The sequence below is a fragment of the Coregonus lavaretus genome, assembly GCF_964263955.1.
Source record: "Coregonus lavaretus genome assembly, chromosome: 31".
Classification (NCBI taxonomy): domain Eukaryota; kingdom Metazoa; phylum Chordata; class Actinopteri; order Salmoniformes; family Salmonidae; genus Coregonus; species Coregonus lavaretus.
The window spans coordinates 5,960,216-5,985,043 of record NC_140018.1 but is presented as its reverse complement, the minus strand read 5'-3'; the positions used below and the strand labels follow the sequence as shown (position 1 = coordinate 5,985,043).

The 24,828-nt window shown below is 44.2% G+C and overlaps 1 protein-coding gene across 3 annotated transcripts in view; it reads left to right on the top strand.

The window, feature by feature from the left end:
• The window catches only part of LOC311106509 (gephyrin), a gene marked incomplete at both ends in the record, with an annotated part of 163,595 nt that overhangs the window by 41,397 nt on the left and 97,370 nt on the right, over positions 1-24,828 (top strand). For all 3 annotated transcript variants that reach the window (XM_084148861.1, XM_084148859.1, XM_084148860.1), the window contains one exon: positions 23,196-23,274. In XM_084148861.1, coding sequence (XP_084004987.1) covers positions 23,196-23,274 — 79 coding nt within the window. The remainder of the gene's footprint in view (positions 1-23,195; positions 23,275-24,828) is intronic.

Here is a 24,828-nt window from a genome sequence, read left to right as displayed (position 1 = left end):
GGAGGGGGTTGTGAAACATTTAGTGTCCCTAGTAAAATGTTATTCCCACCCCTCGACAAAGTGGGGGCGGATCCACACCTCGATTCATCATTAAACCCATTTAATCCCAGGCCCCCTGGCTCCAGTGGTTCCATTTGACACAGAACAAGCCAATAAGACGGAGGGAGGAGGAAGGGAGGCGATGTCATTTCTGAGGAGGCGGATTGGTTGATGGAGGTGTGAGCCCTCCCACCTGCAGATATCAGTTGAAACCAATGGTTGGTTGAACCTCATGTTGGTGTGTTCCACCACTGGTAGGGTGTTGGCACCACTGAAACAGATTAACACTCAAGACAATGGAGGTGCCAACAGTACAGTTTAGCTGTAGGATTGTTTTTACCATTGGAGGGAAATTGTTTTGATATATCTATTAGTATTATTTTACCCTGGGAGGGAAATAGGTTTAATATATCTATTTGTATTATTTTACCATGGGAGTGTGATGGGTGATTTCAAAGGAGTCAGGTAAATCACAGAATAACAGGATTTATTCCGGAAACACAGAGATACGCAGTTGTCACGTTCGTTGAGTAAAGGATTGGACCAAGGTGCAGCGTGGTATGCGTACATGTTTAATTATAATAATAAACACTTGACAAAATAACAAAGCAACGTAACGTGACGTTTTAAAGGCTATACATCAAACAAGCCAAACACACAGAAACAAGATATCACAACTAAAGGTAGGCAAAATGGCTACCTAAGTATGATCCCCAATCAGAGACAACGATCGACAGCTGCCTCTGATTGGGAACCACACCCGGCCAACATAGAAATACATAACATAGAATTCACACCCTGACCAAACCAACTAGAGAAAACCGGGCTCTCAAGGTCAGGGCGTGACAGCAGTAATGCGTCAAAACACTCCAGTGTGCAAAACAGGTGCACTGGAACCAACACGGCACACGGGGAAAATATCCCGTCGATACAAAATGCTAGGAGCTCAACCGAGCTTCTCTAACCTCACAATAAACAATCACACACAAAGACAAGGGGGCAGAGGGAACACTTATACAGGGACTGATGAGGGGATATGAACCAGGTGTGTGTAATAAACAAGACAAAACAAATGGAATGATGAGATGAGGAGCGGCAGTGGCTAGAAGGCTGGTGACGATGAACGCCGAAGCCTGCCCGAACAAGGAGAGGTGGCAGCTTCGGACGCGCAGCTCCAGCACCGGCCCCAGGAGGACACGGAGCAGGGCGAGCCGGATGGCGACGTTGGAAATCCCGCAATAGGGAGGGATCGAGGATATCCCTCACTGGGACCCAGCACCGCTCCTCCGGACTGTACCCCTCCCACTCCACGAGGTACTGAAGGCCCCCCACCCGATGCCTCAAATCTAGGATGGAACAGATGGAGTACGCTGGGGCCCCCTCGATGTCCAGAGGGGGCGGAGGAACCTCCCACACCTCAGACTCCTGGAGCGGACCAGCAACCGCCGGCCTGAGGAGAGACACATGAAACGAGGGGTTAATCTGGAGGGAGTAATAACCTCGTTTATCCTCCTCAGGACTTTGAACGGCCCCACAAACCACGGGCTCAGCTTCCGGCAGGGCAGGCGGAGGTGCAATCTAATCGGGTTGAGAGCAAGACCCGATCACCAAGACCGGGGCCTCACTGCGGTGGCGGTCAGCGTTGGCCTTCTGGCAACACTCAGTGCGCTGGAGGTGGACGTTAGCAGCGTTCTACGTCTCCTCCGCGCACCGAAACCAGTCGTCCACTGCAGGAGCTTCGGTCTGGCTCTGATGCCACAGTGCCAGAACCGGCTGATAACCTAAATCACATTGAAAGGGCGATAGGTTAGTGAAGGAGTGTCGGCGAGAGTTCTGGGCATATTCTGCCCATGGCAAGAACACAGACCACTCCCCCGGCCGGTTCTGGCAGTAGAACCTACCCACATCCTGATTCACCCGTTCCACCTGCCCATTACTCTCGGGGTGAAACCCAGAGGTCAGGCTGACCGAGACCCCCAGACGTTCCATGAACGCCTACCAGATGTAAACTGGGGACCCCAGTCAGACACTATGTCCTCTGGCACCCCATAGTGCCAGAAGCCTTGAGTAAACAGGGCCTCCGCAGTCTGCAGGGCCGTAGAGAGACCGGGCAGAGGAAGGAGGCGGCAGGCTTTTGAAAAGCGGTCCACAACGACCAGGATGGTGGTGTTACCCTGAGAGAGGGGAAGATCAGTGAGAAAGTTAATACAGGTGGGATCATGGCCGTTGTGGAAATGGTAAGGGCTGTACCTTACCCGCTGGGAGGTGCCTTGGTGCCTTACTCTGGACGCACATCAAGCAGGAGGAGACATACACCCTCAAGTCCTTAGCCAAGGTAGGCCACCAGTACTTTCCGGTCAGGCAGCACACTGTACGACCAATACCTGGGTGACCAGAGGAGGGAGACGTGTGTGCCCAATAGATCAGACGGTCACGGACAAGAGACGGCACGTACTGCAGCCCAGCTCGACACTGAGGTGGAGATGGCTCTGTGCGTGACGCCCGCTCTATGTCCGCGTCCATTTCCCACACTACCGGCGCCACAATACAGGAGGCCGGGAGTATGAGGGTGTTGTCTATGGGCTTCTCCTCTGTGTCGTACAGCCGTGACAGTGCGTCTGCCTTCACGTTCTTCGTACCCGGGATGTAAGATAGTGTAAAATCAAACCGGGTGAAGAATAGGGCCCACCTGGCCTGGGGAGGGTTCAGCCTCCTCGCTGCCCGGACGTACTCCAGGTTACGTTGGTCCGTCCAGACAAGGAAAGGGTGTTTCGCCCCCTCGAACCAGTGCCGCCACATGGTCAGCAGAGCAGGGACGGCCCACCCTTCAACAGAGATGTGACGGGAGCTGCGACCTTGCCAAAGCCCTGGATAAACCTCCGATAGTAGTTGGCAAAGCTAAATTACTAAAAATGTAATGTAAAATGATATATCTATTAGTATTATTTTACCATGGGAGGGAAATAGGTTTGATACGTCTCTAAGTAATATTTTACCATGGGAGGGAAATAGGTTTGATATATCTATTAGTATTATTTATTTTAAATATATATGTTTGATTTGATTCTGCTGCACAAACTGTATGTTGATGTAGATTCCAGATAGGCACCGTACTTGAACATGAGGGATTGGTCTGGATAAAAAAGCTGTTATGTCCAAAAGCACGTTATTATTATCCATTTCCATAGGGAACTTCACTTTTTCATAAGAAAATGAGACAACGAAAAGTGTCTGTGTGTGTATGTGCTCATGTGTATGTGAATGTGTGTGCTTGCGAATGTGTTCTCAGCATATGTGTGTAATCTCGCCCATGTGTGTGTGTTACAGCATATCTTGTGTGTGTTTGTGTGAGAGTTCCTTGGTGCTATAAAGGAAGCCCCAATAGTGTGGAGATAATGAGTCTGACCTCTTCATGCCCTGGAAATGATTGACTGGCTGGGACACACTAGCACTCCATGAATCTTACCTTCTAGTGTCTTCTCCAGTTTCTTCCAGTGCCTTCTCTAGTCCCTATCCAGTGCCTTCTCTAGTCTCTTCTAGTGTCTTCTCCAGTCTCTTCCAGTGCCTTCTCTAGTCTCTTCCAGTGTCTTCTCCAGTCTCTTCTAGTGTCTTCTCTAGTCTCTTCCAGTGTCTTCTCCAGTCTCTTCCAGTGTCTTCTCCAGTCTCTTCCAGTGTCTTCTCCAGTCTCTTCCAGTGTCTTCTCCAGTCTCTTCCAGTATCTTCTCCAGTCTCTTCCTGTGTCTTCTCCAGTCTCTTCCCGTTGTTATGATGAGTTTCTCTGGTATCAAGTATTTCATGATGCACAAGAAGATATTTAACACTTAGATGGAGAGTTGATACAATATGTATTTAATAGATACAGTACCGGGTTCGCATAGCAAACGGCACATGCTTTGCCTCTTGTCATCCGAACTCCTGAACAAAGAAAACCTTTCAGTTTATATAGCCCTTCAAACATTTCTTCAACAACTTCTGGTAACCATCAGTTGGCACTCCCCACTCTGATGGTATCACCTTGTACCCAAGTCAGTATATATATCTGTCAATCACTCTAAGATAAACATGAGTAAGCTCCCTCGACATACTGGAATCCTTGGCATTCAGACTCTGTGGCACCAAGAGTTACCTATCTAGCAGATTTAACTTTGTTCCTACAACACTGTGAAAAGACATCATATCAATCCCTAATTCATTTTTATTTTGTTGTAAGTAAAATTCCCTTTGTATAACATTACTTAAACCCAACAATTCACATAAAACTTCATATCAACTAAAATGTTCTCCAATCAGTAGTGTAGATATATGATTAGAGCCTAAACTATTCTAGATACCTGAGAATTCATCCCCCTCTATTTTCTATACCTGAATCCAACCAGATTCTCAATATATTTAATCAACAAAGGTATAAATTCTCAGTCACCTGGCTCCTACACGATCAAACATTTCAAACCACTATGGACTCAATCTGAGTAAAAGATCGATACATGACTAACTAATTCACGCTAGATATCTATTGTAGGCAAAACCTCAATTATATATAAGGAAAAATCCCACATAGACCATATAAGAAAAACATACAAATAAATGTTAAATATCATGACATCCTCCAAGAAAATACATTGAATCATGACTATTTCTAAGTTGCATGTAGACCACAATATAGGTAGATGAATATATCCCAATAAAAATAACTTCAGTCTTCATTTTCTTGATTCAGAGGAACCCCAAGCTTTTCACTGGTCACTAGGGGCGCTATCTGATCGACTGAGGAAGTCCCATTTCCCCATGTCCAATCCTGTAAACCTTATATCCAACGTTATACAATCAGAACATCACATTCCCAAATCCTCAATCAACATTATCAATGGACTCTACACTTGAATAAGATGATATAGATGAAGAATTTGTACTTTCCCTCCTTGCATTAATATTGACTGAAACATCTCTAGCTGTAATCACTGGCATGTTAGTAATCGTTTGTACAGATCTCAAAATCAATCCCCGAAATATGGGAAAACAACATCCCATAACTATGGCTACAATAAGTACTATTGCCACTAAGGGACCTAGAACACTTGCTATCCATGTTCCTATTGAATTACCACTAAATAACCTTGAAAATAATTCAATAATATTCTAATTGCTATATTCCCCTAATATCTTTGCATCTATATTCGTATTCCTAATTCCATCCAGTATTTCTCTAATATATCCAATAGCTTTAGTTAAATTCACAAGACCTTCCTGATTCTGATGGCAAGTATGCACAACATGTGTCTCCTCCCACAATCGCACAAACGCCCCCTCGAGCTGCTGTAATAGCATCCAATGCTATGCGATTATCAATTGCATATTGTCTAATGAGTGCCCTTTCAGACCCAATTGCTTGAAAACCCTTGACTGTTGCTAGGTACCATGTTTAGTCTGAACTCTATTCAATCCTGACTCCATTCCAGTAATATGCCTTAGGATAGAGGCAAAGAATAACACTCTGGGTACAAGCACTGATAAAACCGGACAGCCTTGGATTAGGTAGGAGCAAGGAATTTTACCCGAGGTCAGATCTGATACAGATAGAAAACAAACATTCCTCTTTCACACACCAAACCCAGTGAGAAGAAGCAATTCAGTTCTTGCCTAGCAACACATATGTACCACTCTACAAATCTACCAATCTAAAAATCCACATCAATCCCCCCCTCTCTGGGAATTAATAGTCCCATATCAATACCTCCAAATACTTCACACGTATATAGTTACTACTATTGGAATACTACGACATAAAAATCAACGTTCATGATATAAGGCACAATTCTTACATCAACCTTATATTTTACAAACAGTAAGGCTCAAAAGTTTCTACTCGAAATAAATCATATAAGTGTATCCTAACACATTAAAACTAATGTAGCGTTGTTTTAACCATAATATCTATTTAAGCCAGTTATCTTACGATTGTATATGCAATACCAGGGCATGTTGAGAATAGTGTCAACATCTTTAGCTCACATAACTTCTTTAGCCATATCACAATTAGTATAACAATCAAAATGGGGCGGCGTACAATTGGCCCAGCGTCGTCCAGGGTAGGGGAGGGAATGGCTGGCAGGGTTGTAGCTCAGTTGGTAGAATATGGCGTTTGCAACGCCAGGGTTGTGGGTTCGATTCCCGCGGGGGGTATGAAAAATAATAATGTATGCACTCACTAACTGTAAGTCGCTCTGGATAAGAGCGTCTGCTAAATGACTTAAATGTAAAAAAATGTAAATGTAAAAAAATTATCAATATCTAATACATTAATTGCAGTGTCAACATCTTTAGTTATTAACATATTAATAACTTACTGAAATCAATCAGTCAGTTTACAACTCATAATCATAATCTAATTAATTATCCAACACATTTAGAATGACAATTCTTAGTGATTCACATTGGTCCTATCACTCAAAGTTAAAACCCTCAACTTAGCACCCATTGACACTGGCAGAATGTACATTTATATTAACATACAGTATAATGATCCATAATTCTAGCATTAGCTTCCTCATAAGGAGAATAACTACAGAGCAGTATCTCAATGCATTCTTAATCCAATATTACTGTAAATTTAGCAGTGTATATACCTCCTACATCAACCTCATACCCAAATTATCAAATTTAGAGAAGTCCAAATTAATTATGGACACAGCTGACCAACCCCGTCGTTCCCCGGTACTCAATCTTCTGGCGTTTCTTCATTATGTTCTTCAGCCAGCCTCACAGTTCAACTTGAATTGCCCATAACAATGTCCCAATTTCAATGTCTCATCCGAGCAGCTACCATCTCTACCCCCAATTCTGTCTCATCCATTTGCCAACCAGTATACCAACGACATGAGAAATGTAATATTTTAACTGATCTCTCTCCATGCCCACTCCACATGGCTCCTGTCACACTCCACATGGACTCCTGTCACACTCCACATGGACTCCTGTCACACTCCACATGGACTCCTGTCACACTCAACATGGACTCCTGTCACACTCCACATGGACTCCTGTCACACTCCACATGGACTCCTGTCACACTCCACATGGACTCCTGTCACACTCCACATGGACTCCTGTCACACTCCACATGGACTCCTGTCACACTCCACATGGACTCCAGTCACACTCCACATGGACTCCAGTCACACTCCACATGGACTCCAGTCACACTCCACATGGACTCCTGTCACACTCCACATGGACTCCTGTCACACTCCACATGGACTCCTGTCACACTCTCGTGAGAAAAGCATGAGATAAAAACAGTTGATAGCTTCGATTGGATGCTGTACATCGGTTGCAGGTAGAAGTGGTGCTGGACAAGACCATTTTCAACACCTTTGTTGCTTATCTTCAGCCGGTTTAGAAGTTTGATTTTTAATTTTAAAAAAATTTGAGGTTCACACTGTTCTTGACCGAATTACATTTACATTTTACATTTTAGTCATTTAGCAGACGCTCTTATCCAGAGCGACTTACAGTTAGTGAGTGCATACATATCTATTTTTTATTTTTTATATTATTTTTATCATACTGGCCCCCCGCGGGAATCGAACCCACAACCCTGGCGTTGCAAACGCCATGCTCTACCAACATCCCTGCCGGCCATTCCCTACCCTGGACGACGCTGGGCCAATTGTGCGCCGCCCCATGGGAATTATCCCTGCTATGCATTCTAGACTCCATCTGTAGTTACCTCGAGAGAGGACAGATCATAACAGTTTAGTTTAATTCATTTCTAATCCAAGAAATCCATATAAGCATTGACTATATGACAAATTATGATGTTTTACAAATTATCCTTAATACACATTTCTAATATACTCTCCGTATCACCCTGTCGACTTCACAGGATCAGGAAGAGACCTCAATTTCTGTTAGCGGAACTAGTCAAAGACAGATAAATAAATGATAGTGAAGTCAGGCAGTGGTTTAGATGATACCAGGTCGATCTCCCCTCTATCCGTACAGCCGTTGGTGTAGCCTGGGTGACGATGTATGGTCTATTTGGCTCTGGACCTTCTTCTGTCACTAGGGTCTCCAGATCAGGCAGAGTTCATCGACATCGGTCTGCGGAGAGTGTCCTTCTGGCAGCATACCAATAGGGAAGCTGAGAGTCACTGCTGCAAAGACACACAGACACAAAAGAAAACAATGCTATGCAGTGGTGGGCCCATCTTCCTCCTCTGGGGTTGGAACTCTCCTACAGTGTGACACATGGATCCAGTTATCTTTCTCTGCTACATTCACCGCCATTGAGGTATTCATCAACACCTGGTACGGACCTCTCCACCTAGGGTCTGTCCCGCTCTTACTTCTGTAATCTTTTACCACCACAAAGTCTCCAGGGCGCAGACAATGCCCAGATTCTCCTGCTAGGTTGGGCAGAGTTGCCTGCACCCATTGGAAGAAAGTCTTAAGAACATTGTTAGTTGAGACACAGTATGCTACTTTACCCTGTCTTCTCATCAGTCAGGAGAAGCCTTGAGATTAGGAAGTACACTTTCTTCCAGCTTGTTGTAGTCCACTATTTTTCAGCAACAGGCCTCCTCTACACCCTACCTCCTGCCACAAATACACTTGAACATAAAACATTCCATCTAACCCATAACACATTAATTGCTACTGCTCATATTCTTAATACAATTAGCATATTTACCAAAAAGGCCCCAGGAGACCAGTAATACCCCTTCTTGTACACATGATTCACATCGTGATTCATGCATCCAAAGAAAATACAAATAACATTGCCTGTTAAACCAAAATAACTAATGAAATTAGAATGACCACCCTTGATAATATCTTAACTTAATTGTATCCCATAATGTAATTCAAGAATAGCAAAATTGACTAATTTCCCTCATTCAGGGCTAGCGCTCCCTCTCTGTCCTTGTCATGGTCTGAATCACAAATAGGGCTATGAACTATAAACTTCTTCATAATGATCAGTATTACCATTGACCCTCACCTCGGTATAATAAATGACCTTAAATTCATCATCGTATGTCTCTCGGCTTCCCAGTGTGGGTGATCAAATCACACTAGAAAGTCAGGACAGAGGTCAGAGGTCATTCAAACCCTTCAAATAAGTATTTAATTCTATAGTAGACTAATCATTAACAACAGTCAAAACATTTCATACATTTTCATATCCCAAGTGTACAGCAAGACTTCATAACAGTTCTTATCAAAACAAATCACATATGTTTAATTAAAACTCACTCAGAAAATAAAACTTCCATAAAATTCACTGTGTGTGTCCCTTTAAGAAACCTTGGCACTAACCCATGAAAACCCCCTAAAATAAAAAATAAAAGGCCTATCCAACTAACATTTCATAATAGGTGGGTTGTGTAAAAAACAAATAAAAATGGACAGGCTTTATTTAATTTGGTAGCTCCCTTCACTGCCTACTCCGGATATCTTACTACTTATAAAACTGACAAATTTAACTAACATCTCTCCCCAAGACCACATACTCGGGAACATCTGAAAAAGATAACGAAACCCCCTTCTCCTGGAACAGAAAGTTGACTTGTTGTTAACATTCAGTTATAATCAGCAATCCAAAAATAGTAATTAACACAAAACATGATGCAGATAATTCCACTGTACTACCTCATATCAATAATTGTTTGTTTCAATCTAATTCCTCGTTACTATTCCAGAATAAGATTACCTAAAATCTCTCACAAGATGAAAACCACCCAATGTTCTCTGAGTTTGCAATGAGTATTTTTAATTGAGTACCCTTTAGATTCCACTTTCTATAATTCTCACGAAGATTATTCAACCCCAAAATCGCCTCCCTTTGCTCCCATGTCAAATTATCCTAGTATCGTTACTGGATCAACGACATAAGAAATATCTGTTTCGCCTTAGATTGCTCCTGTCACCCCTCTAAATTTCATATTTTATTCATTTGCCAATATAATCAATTACTCCGCGTAAGGAATCAGTGATATTTTATCCCAGGCATCTACTGTATTAAAAAGGTTGTTTGAGACGTTGTCTCCTACGTCTTCCTTTAACATACATACTATAGGGGACTTCCACCAATCCTTGAAGAGAGAATCCCACTCAAATCACATCAGATAATACCACGTTTCATTAAGTGGAATAGACACCTATTAAAATAACAAACAAATCAAATCACATTTTATTTGTCACATACACGTGTTTAGCAGATGTTATAGCGGGTGTAGCGAAATGTTTGTGCTTCTAGCTCTGACAGTGCAGTAATATCTAACAAGTAATATATAACACTTTCACAACATATACCCAATAAACACAAAACTAGTAAGGAATGGGATTTAAGAATATATACATATATGGACAAGCAATGACAGAGCGGCATGGACTAAGATACAGTAGAATATTATAGAATAGAATGCAGTATATACATATGAGATGAGTATTGCAAGATATGTAAACATTATTAAAGTGACTAGTGTTCCATTTCTTAAAGTGGCCAGTGATTTCAATAGGCAGCAGCAGCCTCTAATGTGCTAGCGATGGATATTTAACAGTCTGATGGCCTTGAGATAGAAGCTGTTTTTCATTCTCTCGGTCCCAGCTTTGATGCACCTGTACTGACCTCACCTTCTGGATGATAGTGGGGTGAACAGGCAGTGGCTCGGGTGGTTGATGTCCTTGATTATCTTTTTGGCCTTCCTGTGACATCAGGTGCTGTATGTGTCTTGGAGGGTGGGTAGTTTGCCCCCGGTAATGCGTTCGGCAGACTGCACCACCCTCTGGAAAGCCCTGCAGTTGTGGGCGGTGCAGTTGCCGTACCAGGCGGTGATACAGCCCGACAGGATGCTCTCAATTGTGCATCTGTAAAAGTTTGTGAGGGTTTTAGGTGCTAAGCCAAATGTATTCAGCCTCCTGAGGTTGAAGAGGCTCTGTTGCGCTTTCTTCACCACACTGTCTGCGTGGGTGGACCATTTCAGTTTGTCGGTGATGTGTGCGCCAAGGAACTTGAAGCTGAGTGAGAGGTTATTTTCCTGGCACCACACTCCCAGAGAACTCACCTCCTTCCTGTAGGCGGTCTTGTCATTGTTGGTAATCAAGCCTACTACTGTTGTTTCGTCTGCAAACTTGATGATTGAGTTGGAGGCATGCTTGGCCACGCAGTCATGGGTGAACAGGAAGTACTAATCATCGCAACCTGTTGAATTGATTTAGTAATGTAAAATGTAATATGTATTTAATAGATACAGTATCGGGTTCGCATAGCAAACGGCACGTGCTTTGCCTCTTGTCATCCGAACTCCTGAACAAAGAAAACGTTTCAGTTTATATAGCCCTTCAAACATTTCTTCAACAACTTCTGGTAACCATCAGTTGGCACTCCCCACTCTGATGGTATCACCTTGTATCAAAATCAGTATATTCCATCTATAAATCATTCTAAGATGAACACAAGTAAGCCCCCTCGACATACTGGAATCCTTGGCATTCAGACTCTGTGGCACCAAGGGTTACCTATCTAACAGATTTAACTTTGTTCCTACAACACTGTGAAAAGACGTCATATCACCCGTGTCTTCTCTAGTCTCTTCCAGTGTCTTCTCCAGTCTCTTCCAATGTCTTCTCTAGTCTCTTCCAGTTTCTTCTCGAGTCTGTTCCAGTGTCTTCTCCAGTCTCTTCCAGTGTATTCTCTAGTCTCTTCCAGTGTCTTCTCTAGTCTCTTCCAGTGTCTTCTCTAGTCGCTTCCAGTGTCTTCTCCAGTCTCTTCCAGTGTCTTCTCCAGTCTCTTCCAGTGTCTTCTCCGATCTCTTCCAGTGTCTTCTCTGATCTCTTCCAGTGTCTTCTCTGACCTCTTCCAATTTCTTCTCCAGTCTCTTCCAGTGTCTTCTCCAGTCTCTTCCAGTGTCTTCTCTAGTCTCTTCCAGTTTCTTCTCGAGTCTGTTCCAGTGTCTTCTCCAGTCTCTTCCAGTGTATTCTCTAGTCTCTTCCAGTGTCTTCTCTAGTCTCTTCCAGTGTCTTCTCCAGTCTCTTCCAGTGTCTTCTCCAGTCTCTTCCAATGTCTTCTCTAGTCTCTTCCAGTTTCTTCTCGAGTCTGTTCCAGTGTCTTCTCCAGTCTCTTCCAGTGTATTCTCTAGTCTCTTCCAGTGTCTTCTCTAGTCTCTTCCAGTGTCTTCTCTAGTCGCTTCCAGTGTCTTCTCCAGTCTCTTCCAGTGTCTTCTCCAGTCTCTTCCAGTGTCTTCTCCGATCTCTTCCAGTGTCTTCTCTGATCTCTTCCAGTGTCTTCTCTGACCTCTTCCAATTTCTTCTCCAGTCTCTTCCAGTGTCTTCTCCAGTCTCTTCCAGTGTCTTCTCCAGTCTCTTCCGGTGTCTTCTCAAGTCTCTTCCAGTGTCTTCTCCAGTCTCTTCCAGTGTCTTCTCTAGTCTCTTCCAGTGTCTTCTCAAGTCTCTTCCAGTCTCTTCCAGTGTCTTCTCCAGTCTCTTCCAGTGTCTTCTCCAGTCTCTTCCAGTGTCTTCTCCAGTCTCTTCCAGTGTCTTCTCCAGTCTCTTCCAGTGTCTTCTCCAGTCTCTTCCAGTGTCTTCTCCAGTGTCTTCTCCAGTCTCTTCCAGTGTCTTCTCCAGGCTCTTCCAGTGTCTTCTCCAGTCTCTTTCAGTGTCTTCTCTAGTCTCTTCCAGTGTCTTCTCTTCCAGTGTCTTCTCCAGTCTCTTCCAGTGTCTTCTCTAGTCTCTTCCAGTGTCTTCTCTAGTCTCTTCCAGTGTCTTCTCTAGTCTCTTCCAGTGTCTTCTCTAGTCTCTTCCAGTGTCTTCTCCAGTCTCTTCCAGTGTTTTTTCCAGTCTGTTCCAGAATCTTCTCCACTCGCTTCCAGTGTCTTCTCCAGCCTCTTCCAGTGTCTTCTCCAGTCTCTTCCAGTGTCTTCTCTAGTGTCTTCTCTAGTCTCTTCCAGTGTCTTCTCTAGTCTCTTCAAGTTTCTTCTCCAGTCTCTTCTAGTGTCTTCTTTAGTCTCTTACAGTGTCTTCTCCAGTCTCTACCAGTGTCTTCTCCAGTCTCTTCCACTGTCTTCTCCAGTCTCTTCCAGTGTCTTCTCCAGTCTCTTCCAGTTTCTTCTCCAGTCTATTCCAGTGTCTTCTCCAGTCTCTTCCAGTGTCTTCTCTAGTCTCTTCCAGTGTCTTCTCTAGTCTCTTCCAGTGTCTTCTCTTCCAATGTCTTCTCCAGTCTCTTCCAGTGTCTTCTCTAGTCTCTTCCAGTGTCTTTTCTATTCTCTTCCAGTGTCTTCCCAGCCTCTTCCAGTGTCTTCTCCAGTCTCTTCCAGTGTCTTCTCTAGTGTCTTCCAGTATCTTCTCCACTCTCTTCCAGTGTCTTCTCATGCCTCTTCCAGTGTCTTCTCTAGTCTCTTCCAGTATCTTCTCCACTCTCCTCCAGTGTCTTCTCCAGCCTCTTCCAGTGTCTTCTCCAGTCTCTTCCAGTGTCTTCTATAGTGTCTTCTCTAGTCTCTTCCAGTGTCTTCTCTTCCATTATCTTCTCCAGTCTCTTCCAGTGTCTTCTCCAGTCTCTTCCAGTGTCTTCTCTAGTCTCTTCCAGTGTCTTCTCTTCCATTATCTTCTCCAGTCTCTTCCAGTGTCTTCTCCAGTCCTTTCCAGTGTCTTCTCCAGTCTCTTCCAGTGTCTTCTCCAGTCTCTTCCAGTGTCTTCTCCAGTCTCTTCCAGTATCTTCTCCACTCTCTTCCAGTGTCTTCTCCAGTCTCTTCCAGTGTCTTCTCTAGTCTCTTCCATTATCTTCTCCAGCCTCTTCCATTGTCTTCTACAGTCTCTTCCAGTGTATTCTCCAGTGTGTTCTCCCATCTCTTCCAGTGTATTCTCTAGTCTCTTCCAGTGTCTTCTCTCTTCCAGTATCTTCTCCAGTCTCTTCCAGTGTCTTCTCCATTCTCTTCCAGTGTCTTCTCCATTCTCTTCCAGTGTCTTTTCCAGTCTCTTCCAGTGTCTTCTCCAGTCTCTTCCAGTGTCTTCTCTAGTATCTTCCAGTGTCTTCTCCAGTCTTTTCCAGTGTCTTCTCTAGTTTCTTCCAGTGTCTCCTCTAGTTTCTTCCAGTGTCTTCTCCAGTTTCTTCCAGTGTCTTCTCCAGTCTCTTCCAGTGTCTTCTCCAGTCTCTTCCAGTGTCTTCTCCAGTGTCTTCTCCACTCTTCCAGTGTCTTCTCCAGTCTCTTCCACTGTCTTCTCTAGTCTCTTCTAGTGTCTTCTCCAGTCTCTTCCAGTGTCTTCTTTAGTCTCTTTCTGTGTCTTCTCCAGTCTCTTCCAGTGTCTTCTCTATTATCTTCCAGTGTCTTCTCCAGTCTCTTCCAGTGTCTTCTCCAGTCTCTTCCAGTGTCTTCTCTAGTCTCTTCCAGTGTCTTCTCTAGTCTCTTCCAGTGTCTTCTCTTCCGTTTTCTTCTCCAGTCTCTTCCAGTGTCTTCTCCAGTCTCTTCCAGTGTCTTCTCTAGTTTCTTCCAGTGTCTTCGCTAGTCTCTTCCAGTGTCTTCTCCTGTCTCTTCCAGTGTCTTCTCCAGTCTCTTCCAGTGTCTTCTCCAGTCTCTTCCAGTGTCTTCTCCAGTCTCTTCTAGTATCTTCTCCACTCTCTTCCAGTGTCTTCTCCAGCCTCTTTCAGTGTCTTCTCCAGCCTCTTCCAGTGTCTTCTCTAGTCTCTTCCATTATCTACTCCAGCTTCTTCCAATGTCTTCTCCAGTCTCTTCCAGTGTCTTCTCTAGTCTCTTCCAGTGTCTTCTCCAGTCTCTTCCAGTGTCTTATCCCGTCTCTTCCAGTGTCTTCTCTAGTCTCTTCCAGTGTCTTCTCCAGTCTCTTCCAGTGTCTTCTCCAGTCTCTTCCGGTGTCTTTTCCAGTCTCTTCCATTGTCTTCTCCAGTCTCTTCCAGTGTCTTCTTTAGTCTCTTCCAGTGTCTTCTCCAGTCTCTTCCAGTGTCTTCTCTAGTCTCTTCCAGTGTCTTCTCCAGTCTATTCCAGTGTCTTCTCTAGTCTCTTCCAGTGTCTTCTCTAGTTTCTTCCATTGTCTTCTCTAGTTTCTTCCAGTGTCTTCTCCAGTCTTTTCCAGTGTCTTCTCTAGTCTCTTCCAGTGTCTTCTCTAGTTTTTTCCAGTGTCTTCTCTAGTTTCTTCCAGTGTCTTCTCCAGTCTCTTACAGTTTCACTCCAGTCTCTTCCAATGTCTTCTCCAGTCTCTTCCAGTGTCTTCTCTAGTTCTCATTCTCCTCTCCTGTTCTTCTCTTCCAGCTCCATTCTTCTCTTTGCTCATCATTTCCTATCTTTCTTTTCTCCCTCCTCTGTCACCATTCCTCCCTTCATCTCTTCTCTTCTCTCATTATTTTCCTCTATCTCATCCTCTTAGTTGTCTCTCTATTCCATCTCTTACTCTATCTCTCCTCCTCTGTCTCCATCTCTCCATCTCTCTGACTTGTTGGGGCTCGTATTAACCCTTTAAGGAGTGAGTGTACACCGGGATCCCATGTGGATGCTGACTTCAATGTTCTCACTGGGGCCGCTCCGCCCTGCGTAATGCTTCTAAAGTTGCGGCCTCCTGCTCTCCTCCCACTCTTACTGCTAGCCTGGGGAGATACAGGCACTCTATTTAGTCTAGCAGACACACACACACACAGACACACACACAGAAACACACATACATACATACAGACAGATACAGACAGTTGTAGAGAGATCACCTAGCCATGCTTATCTATGGAGGATCTCCATGTCCAATTCAACTGACAGGAATGAAATGGAATCGACCCCAACTCGAGTCTACCCAGCTGGGACAGCCCCCTGTCTGCCCAGTGTCTGTCTGCCCTGTGTCTGTCTGCCCAGTGTCTGTGTGCCCAGTGTCTGGCTGCCCTCTCTGTCTGTCTGTGTCCATCTGTCTGTCTGTCCATCTCTCTGTCTGACTTGTCTATCTGTCCAATAGACGTTGACCTGTGGGGATATGGACTGTCTGTGGATCATGGGGAAATACCACCCTGGACAGGGTCATTGCATCTCCTGCTAGAGCAACAAGCTCTCACAGTCTCACTGCAGAAGTTTAGGCATAATTCAGAATAGTTAAGGGTTAACGTTTGGGATAGGGCTAAAACAAACAAATATAAACAAATATTAAATGAGTGCCTAGCACTAGGATTGAACACGCCACCCTCAGAGCCAGAGCTCACGGTTTACGCAAATCCGCCATCCCTGTCCACAACCCCCTGGCAAAACCCAAGCCTACTTGATGGTAATAGTGCTCACTGTTGCCCCTAGTGGCCGGTTTTTAAGCCATCTCCCAGCGTCTTGCTTACCTGGACGGATGTCATATTTCGCAGTGATTCTGCTTTGAAAGTTGATAAACTTGTAACCCCACTTTTGAGAAAATGGCCCTGAATGTTTTGGTAAATCTACTGGAGAGCTATTCTTTGTCTACACCCATTCAGCATCGTTCACACCCTCTTAAGCCTAGCCCCACCCATCTCTCTAAGGATTCACATGTGAAGTCATTTGCTAAACAGAGTGATTTAGTTTAGTAAACAACCAAAGATTTCAAGACTAAAAGTGGTGAAAGTAGTAGCCTACAATAAGGAAAAACACCAGGTAAAAATACACTTGATCTAGTCCTTGGCCTATATCCTAATCTGACTTTGGTGCATGTCATGTTGTTCTTCACATTAACGTCTCTCGTAAACACACACTATATCAAATTTTTTAAAAGTTGATTTGTCACATGCACATGATACAGAAGGTGTAAACAGTACAGTGAAATGATTACTTGCATAGTAGTGTCGTGACGTGACTTACTTTAATATATGACTGTTATTTATCGAATCACATAACTGTTTAACTGTCACTCAATTAAATGAATCATGTAACAATTAACTCATTAGGAATTTGGGGCACCACGGAATAAGTTGTTTAACGAGTTACCATCTCCCGAATTAAACTCTTAGAAGATATATATGTTATGTCGATAACAGTCACTTATTAAATAATTACCTCTTATCAGTCTCATTCTGAACGTCGCATAATCCTTGAAACTGCAAGAACCCTAACCTTATTGATGAATCAGCAATACACCAATTGGCTTAATTATTTATTTACTAACTAACTAAATAATAACATAATACAAACACACACACACATAGGTTATTGATTGCTAACATAATACAATGAAAACAGGTCCCTAGTGGACTGGACTAACAATAGCATGAATTCTTGGGTAGAAGGAGGGTCAGAGTGGAAAGGAGAGATTCAAACTATCGTGGTTACTTTGGAAACTACGCTCTTGGAAATACAAATGCTTAAAACCCCACTAATCACTAATTCGGATTAGAAATGCAACATGTATTTACGTGTAGCTGTCCTCGATAGTTGAGTTGATGATGTAGGACTCTGGTATGCCTACCAGAGACCCCAATGTCCTTGGTAGAGTTTCTGGTCATAGTTGTGGTTAGAATGGATACTTCAGATGTACCTGCGGTTGTCGGAGAGGGATTGTCCTTCCGAACTCGTGTCTTTAGTGAAAGTTGTCTAGACGACTATACATGCCAGCTGCAGACTGAGATGATAAGGTCTAGTGCATTGTCTTCTTCTTCACCTCGTGTAGAGGTTGAGAGTTTCAGAGTTTCTCAATTTCAAACGTGTGGACTAACGTCTCACGTTTTCTGGTCTAATAAAATTATTTTATTATTATTAGATGACGCTTACCTGACACACTTGTCTAAATTGATGGGTCATGTGAAGGAAATGCTATAACCACCCCCCAGCCACATTTAGCTAAGTGGGTGGGTCTCTATTTTCTAGCCATGTACAGATGTTCATGAAATACAATAGATGGCCGTAATCACCTCCAGACACATCTGGCTAACTTGATGGGTCATGTAATCATCTGGCGAAGTGTTTTGTTTAGACATAGTCTTGTGCTTAGACATGTAGCTAGCTAGCTAAACAATGAACGGCATAATCCCAACTCATACTATTACCAACCAATACAAACATTATCATAGCTGTAGTATGAAGCTGCAGGTAGCTAATGCTAACGATCCAGGTTCAATGTTAGCTAGCTAACATTAGGCTATGACTAAGAATGCAAATGGGTTTCTGATTCAAATAATATTACTACACAGATCATACACGTAATGGTAGCTAGCAAGCCAGCAAACTAACATTCGCTAGCTAGCTAACAGTATGCTTTAACTTGCAATGAAAACGACTTTCTGCAAAATTAGAAACTTATAATATCTAATAATGTAGCTAGACTCTTACCCGTATATATGGATGAACGCTTCATGGCAGACTGGAACCATTTAACTCCATTTTGTTTGTAGCCACATCTTGTTTGGCCAGCGTTGTTTCAAGTCACTCTGGTTCACACTGACCGTGGCGTGTGCAGAAAGTAGCAAATCACTTTTTCCAACTGATCTGTCGATAGTGCCTGCTAAATTCAGGGCATCAATGTTGTTGAGAAAAGTAGCAAAACTTTTTGTAGTTCTCAATGGTTAACGTTATATATTTCAAAAACGGTGCGGTAGAAATGACTATCAACACGTACTGAGCAGCTCACATTATATACAGAAGCATGCTACATGGCAGACCAATCCAAACTCATCTCCCGGCATGTCCAGCCCATCTATTATCTCAGCCAATCATGGCTAGAGGGAAGGTTCCTGTCTTTTTCCGTGGCTAAACCAACTATGCTCCTAATTTAACAATTGGATTTGTATTTATGGATAGAATACAAGTTTGTTATTAAGGCACATTGAGATTCACATGTTCCAGAAGGCATTTCTGCCAAAAATTTCATTTTGATAAAACAATAATGTTTACGTTCAAATGCCTCTCCTGTGAAGTAGTGTCGTGCGACATACGCCTGGTTTCCTGAAACTAGTCACATTTGAGATCAGTGCCCAAACCGAAGTTGTGAGCTGTAGGTTAGATGTGGATCTTGTCAGGGTGTGGATGCAGATTTTTTTTTAGCTGCAGTGAAGCAGACCTGCAGTAGGCTTAGGGGGAGGAGATGGATTTTGTCAGGGGGGAGGGATCTAAACGGCCAGCCACTCCCAGACTCCTATCCTGAAAAAAGGTGGAGTGGAATCCACAGCGTCATGGCGACCATCTGCATTCCTTCCCTCCTCCTCCTCCTCTTCTTCCCTCCTTCTCTTCCTCTGTGTTCAGCTCCTGTATAGGATCACATTAATATTCCTTTGAAGCCTGTTTCAACTGCAGCCAGATATCTCTCCCTCCCTCTTCTCTCTCCTTCACTCATCTCGCTCTCCCTCTCCCTCTCCCTCTAATCTCACCCTCTTCCTTTCTCTTTCTTTTTTACTTAGACTGTATCTCATTCTCCCGCTCTCTCCCCCTCTTCGTCTCTCAATCTACCAATCTCTCCTTTTCTCTCAGGGATAACTCTCTCACATTTATCCCACTTGATGGAGGGGCCCACCGGCCTCACGTTTTATTACCTTTAGTGAGGAGTTCCCCCCCAACACACACACACACATTTATTTTTATTTTTTTACATTTGACATTTTAGTCATTTAGCAGATGCTCCTATCCAGAGCGACTTAATGTTAGTGCATTCATCTTAAGATGCACTATATATACAAAAGTATGTGGACACCCCTTCGAATTAGTGGATTCGGCTATTTCAGCCACACCCGTTGCTGACAGGTGTATAAAATTGAGCACACAGCCATGCAATCGCCAAGACAAACATTGGCAGTAGAATGGCCTTACTGATGAGCTCATTGACTTTCAATGTGGCACATCATAGGATGCCACCTTTCCAACAAGTCAGTTAGTAAAATTTCTGCCCTGCTACAGCTAAGTGCTGTTATTGTGAAGAGTAAACATCTAGGAGCAACAACTGCTCAGCTGCGAAGTGGTAGGCCACACAAGCTCACAGAATGGTACCGCCGAGTGCTGAAGCCCATAGCATGTAAAAATCATCTGTCCTCAGTTGCAACACTCACTACCGAGTTCCCAACTGCCTCTGGAAGCAACATCAGCAGAAGTACTGTTCGTCGGATGCTTCATGAAATGGGTTTCCATGTCCGAGCTGCCACACACAAGCCTAAAATCCCCATGCGCAATGCCAAGCGTCTGCTGGAGTGGTGTAAAGCTCCATTAAGTCGACATTGGACTCAGGAGCAGTGGAAACGCGTTCTCTGGAGTGAATTTTTGTTGTTGTTTTTTACCTTTATTTAACCAGGTAAGCCAGTTGAGAACAAGTTCTCATTTACAACTGCGACCTGGCCAAGATAAAGCAAAGCAGTGCGATAAAAACAACAACACAGAGTTACATATGGGGTAAACAAAACATAAAGTCAAAAATACAAAAAAACAGGCTATTTACACAGACACACAACAAAGAACACGACCGCACTGCTATGCCATCTTGGAATTATAATGAATCACGCTTCACCATCTCGCAGTCCGACGGACTAATCTGGGTTTGGCGATGCCAGGAGAACGCTACCTGCCCCACTGCATAGTGCCAACTGTAAAGTTTGGTGGAAGAGGAATAATGATCTGGGGCTGTTTTCCATTGTTCGGGCTAGGCCCCTTAGTTCCAGTGAAGGGAAATCTTAACGCTACAGCATACAATTACATTCTAGACTATTCTGTGCTTCCAACTTTGTGGCAACAGTTTGGGGAGGACCCTTTCCTGTTTCAGCATGACAATGCCCCCATGCACAAATCGAAGACCATACAGAAATGGTTTGTCAAGATCGGTGTGGAAGAACTTGACTGGCCTGTACAGAGCCCTGACCCCACCCCATCGAACACCTTTGGGATGAATTGGAATGCCGACTGCGAGCCAGGCCTAACCGCCCAACATCAGTGCCCGAGCTCATGCTCTTGTGGCTGAATGGAAGCAAGTCCCCGCAATGTTCCAACATTTAGTGGAAAGCCTTCCCAGAAGAGTGGAGGCTGTTATAGCAGCAAAGGGGGGATCAGGTGAGGACGAGGATTATTTAAGATACTGTTTGAAGAGGTAGGGTTTCAGATGCTTACGAAAGATGGGCAGGGACTCTGCTGTCCTTGCTTCAGGGGGAAACTGGTTCCACCATTGGGGTACCAGGACAAGAACTTGGACTGGGCTGAGCGGGAGGGGCAGAATGTGGCAGAACGGAGTGCAGAACTGATGTGGCAGAACGGAGTGCTCGGGTTGGCGTGTAGGTTTTGAGCATAGCCTGAAGGTAGGGAGGGGCAGTTCCTCTTGCTGTTCCGTAGGTAAGCACACACACACACACACTCAGACACAAACATACACACACACAGACACACACACACATGGATAGACACAGAAAATGGTGTTGGGTGCCGATGCCTTTGACAGAGTGTTGATTGGTTGAGAATGGTTGTTGCCTCTTGTAGGAGAGTTGAGTGTCTATTTTTAGATCAAGGGGTAGCTGGGTGAGAAACTGAAAACTGAGGAGGGATAGCTGGGTAAGAAAGATTGAAGACTGAGGAGGGGTAGCTGGGTGAGAAAGATTGAAGACTGAGGAGGGGTAGCTGGGTGACAAAGACTGAAGACTGAGGAGGGGTAGCCGGGTGAGAAAGACTGAGGAGAGGTAGCTGGGTGAGAAGGACTGAGGAGAGGTAGCTGGGTGAGAAGGACTGAGAAGAGGTAGCTGGGTGAGAAGGACTGAGTAGGGGTGGTTGTGATTGTAAGGAATACTGCAGTCTTAAAGGAAGTTCCCCCTTACACACACCACACACACACACACAGACACACACACATAATTGCCCCTGTAATTCAGGGTAGTGTGTGTTCCATATTCCCGTACCCTCTCTCTTTCTTCCTTCTCTCTCTCTCTCTCTCTCTCTCTCTCTCTCTCTCTCTCTCTCTCTCTCTCTCTCTCTCTCTCTCTCTCTCTCTCTCTCTCTCTCTCTCTCTCTCTCTCTCTCTCTATGTGCAAATGTCAGCACTCTCCAATTTATTTGCCATAGCCCAGAGCACTGGCCTGCACTCTCTGTTTACCTCTGTTTCCCCACAGCTATCCCTTTCTCATCCTCTCATCACCTTCTCTGTCATTTTCCTTACCCTCCTCCCTCTCTCTCATCACCCTCTCTAATTTTCCTTACCCTCCTCCCTCTCTCTCATCACCCTCTCAAATTTTCCTTACCCTCCTCCCTCTCTCATCACCCTCTCTAATTTTCCTTACCCTCCTCCCTCTCTCATCACCCTCTCTAATTTTCCTTACCCTCCTCCCTCTCTCTTATCACCCTCTCTAATTTTCCTTACACTCCTCCCTCTCTCTCATCACCCTCTCTAATTTTCCTTACCCTCCTCCCTCTCTCTTATCACCCTCTCTAATTTTCCTTACCCTCCTCCCTCTCTCTTATCACCCTCTCTCGCATTCTCCTCATATCCCCTCTGTCTCAGCCATTTCTCTCTCATTCTACCCTCCTCCCTCTCTCTTATCACCATCTCTCTCGCATTCTCCTCATATCCCCTCTGTCTCAGCCATTTTTCCCTCATTCTACCCTCCTCCTCTCTGTCATCCCTTTGTCTTTTATTTATTCCCCCACCGTCTCTCTCTCTTACCCACTCCTGTTCTCCATCGGTGTTTAAAAATGGAAATATTTTCCTGGTGTCCAAGTGTTCTTAGTTGTAGTGTTATGGAGTTAGTTGAGTGCAGTGATTATAGTGCTACTCTTTAGCATTGTCATTTTCTAAGTCAGTCTATTTATAAAGATGTATTTTTATATCTTATACTGTAAGCTCGCCTGTCCATAGTAATCGCTTATACGATGAAACACCTTGTCTCAGGAAGTCTCTCTCTCTCTTTTTCTCTCTCTCTCTCTCTCTCTCTCTCTCTCTCTCTCTCTGAGCAGAATGATGACTCATGTGGCTCACACCTGCTCAAAAGTCATGGAACACAGCGGTTGCAGATGTGTGTGTGTGTGTGTGTGTCTGTCAGTCTGTCCATGTGTGCATGTCTGTCTGTCAGTCTGTCTGTGTGTGTGTGGAGTGGGGGAGATTGTTTTGTCATCTCTATATATTGCCCCACTTTACTGATGATTTATCTTTCTCTCTCTATCTCTCTCTCTCTCTCTGGTTCTCTCTCTCTCTCTTCTCTCTCGTTCTCTCTCTTCTCTCTCTCTCTCTCTCTCTCTCTCTGTCTCTTCTCTCTCGTTCTCTTCATCCAGTGAGTGACAGCTGTTTTAGGAACCTGGCAGAGGACCGCAGTGGAATCAACCTAAAAGATCTGGTGCACGACCCCTCCCTGTAAGTCTTCCAACTTTCAACCCCCCAGCACAGTCTACATCCGACACTGGGACCATGCTGCAACAGACAGACACACACACACACACACACACACACACACACACACACACACACACACACACACACACACACACGCACACACCTTAGTGCTGTACCAGCAAACCTGGTCTGCTGTTGTTTGTTACCAGTAGTAGCATCGTGTATTCGTGTAGATGTGTCAGGGTGTATTCGTGTAGATGTGTCAGGGTGTATTCGTGTAGATGTGTCAGGGTGTATTTGTGTAGATGTGTCAGGGGGTATTAGTGTAGATGTGTCAGGGTGTATTTGTGTAGATGTGTCAGGGTGTATTCGTGTAGATGTGTCAGGGTGTATTAGTGTAGATGTGTCAGGGTGTATTAGTGTAGATGTGTCAGGGGGTATTAGTGTAGATGTGTCAGGGTGTATTAGTGTAGATGTTTCAGGGTGTATTAGTGTAGATATTTCAGGGTGTATTAGTGTAGATGTTTCAGGGTGTATTAGTGTAGATGTGTCAGGGTGTATTAGTGTAGATGTGTCAGGGTGTAATAGTGTAGATGTGTCAGGGTGTATTAGTGTAGATGTGTCAGAGTGTATTAGTGTAGATGTGTCAGGGTGTATTAGTGTAGATGTGTCAGGGTGTATTAGTGTAGATGTGTCAGGGTGTATTAGTGTAGATGTGTCAGAGTGTATTAGTGTAGATGTGTCAGGGTGTATTAGTGTAGATGTGTCAGAGTGTATTCGTGTAGATGTGTCAGGGTGTATTAGTGTAGATGTGTCAGGGTGTATTAGTGTAGATGTGTCAGGGTGTATTAGTGTAGATGTGTCAGGGTGTATTAGTGTAGATGTGTCAGGGTGTATTAGTGTAGATGTGTCAGGGTGTATTAGTGTAGATCTGTCAGGGTGTATTGGTGTAGATGTGTCAGGGTGTATTAGTGTAGATGTGTCAGGGTGTAGATGTGTCAGGGTGTATTAGTGTAGATGTGTCAGGGTGTATTAGTGTAGATGTGTCAGGGTGTATTAGTGTAGATGTGTCAGGGTGTATTAGTGTAGATGTGTCAGGGTGTATTAGTGTAGATGTGTCAGGGTGTATTAGTGTAGATGTGTCAGAGTGTATTAGTGTAGATGTGTCAGGGTGTATTAGTGTAGATGTTTCAGGGTGTATTAGTGTAGATGTGTCATAGAGCCCATCCCCAGCCCAGTCTGTTATGTCCTGCAGTGTGTCATTTGGAAGCCTGTGCCATGTCTTGTCCGTCACGCTGCATTGGGACACGGTGATGGAGCTATCACTGACACCACTAGCTAACTAGACTGTCAACCAGGCTGTCCATGCATGCACCCAAACGCACACGCACACACGCACACACACACACACACACACACAAACACAAAGACATCCATGGACATGCATGCAGACGCACACACACACTGGGGTGTGTGCTCGATGTGTACAGTTCTCCCCTCCTGCTTGTTCTTGTGTGTGTGTCTGTCTGTTGTGTCTCTGTGTGTGTGTGTGTGTGTGTGTGTGTGTTGTGTGTG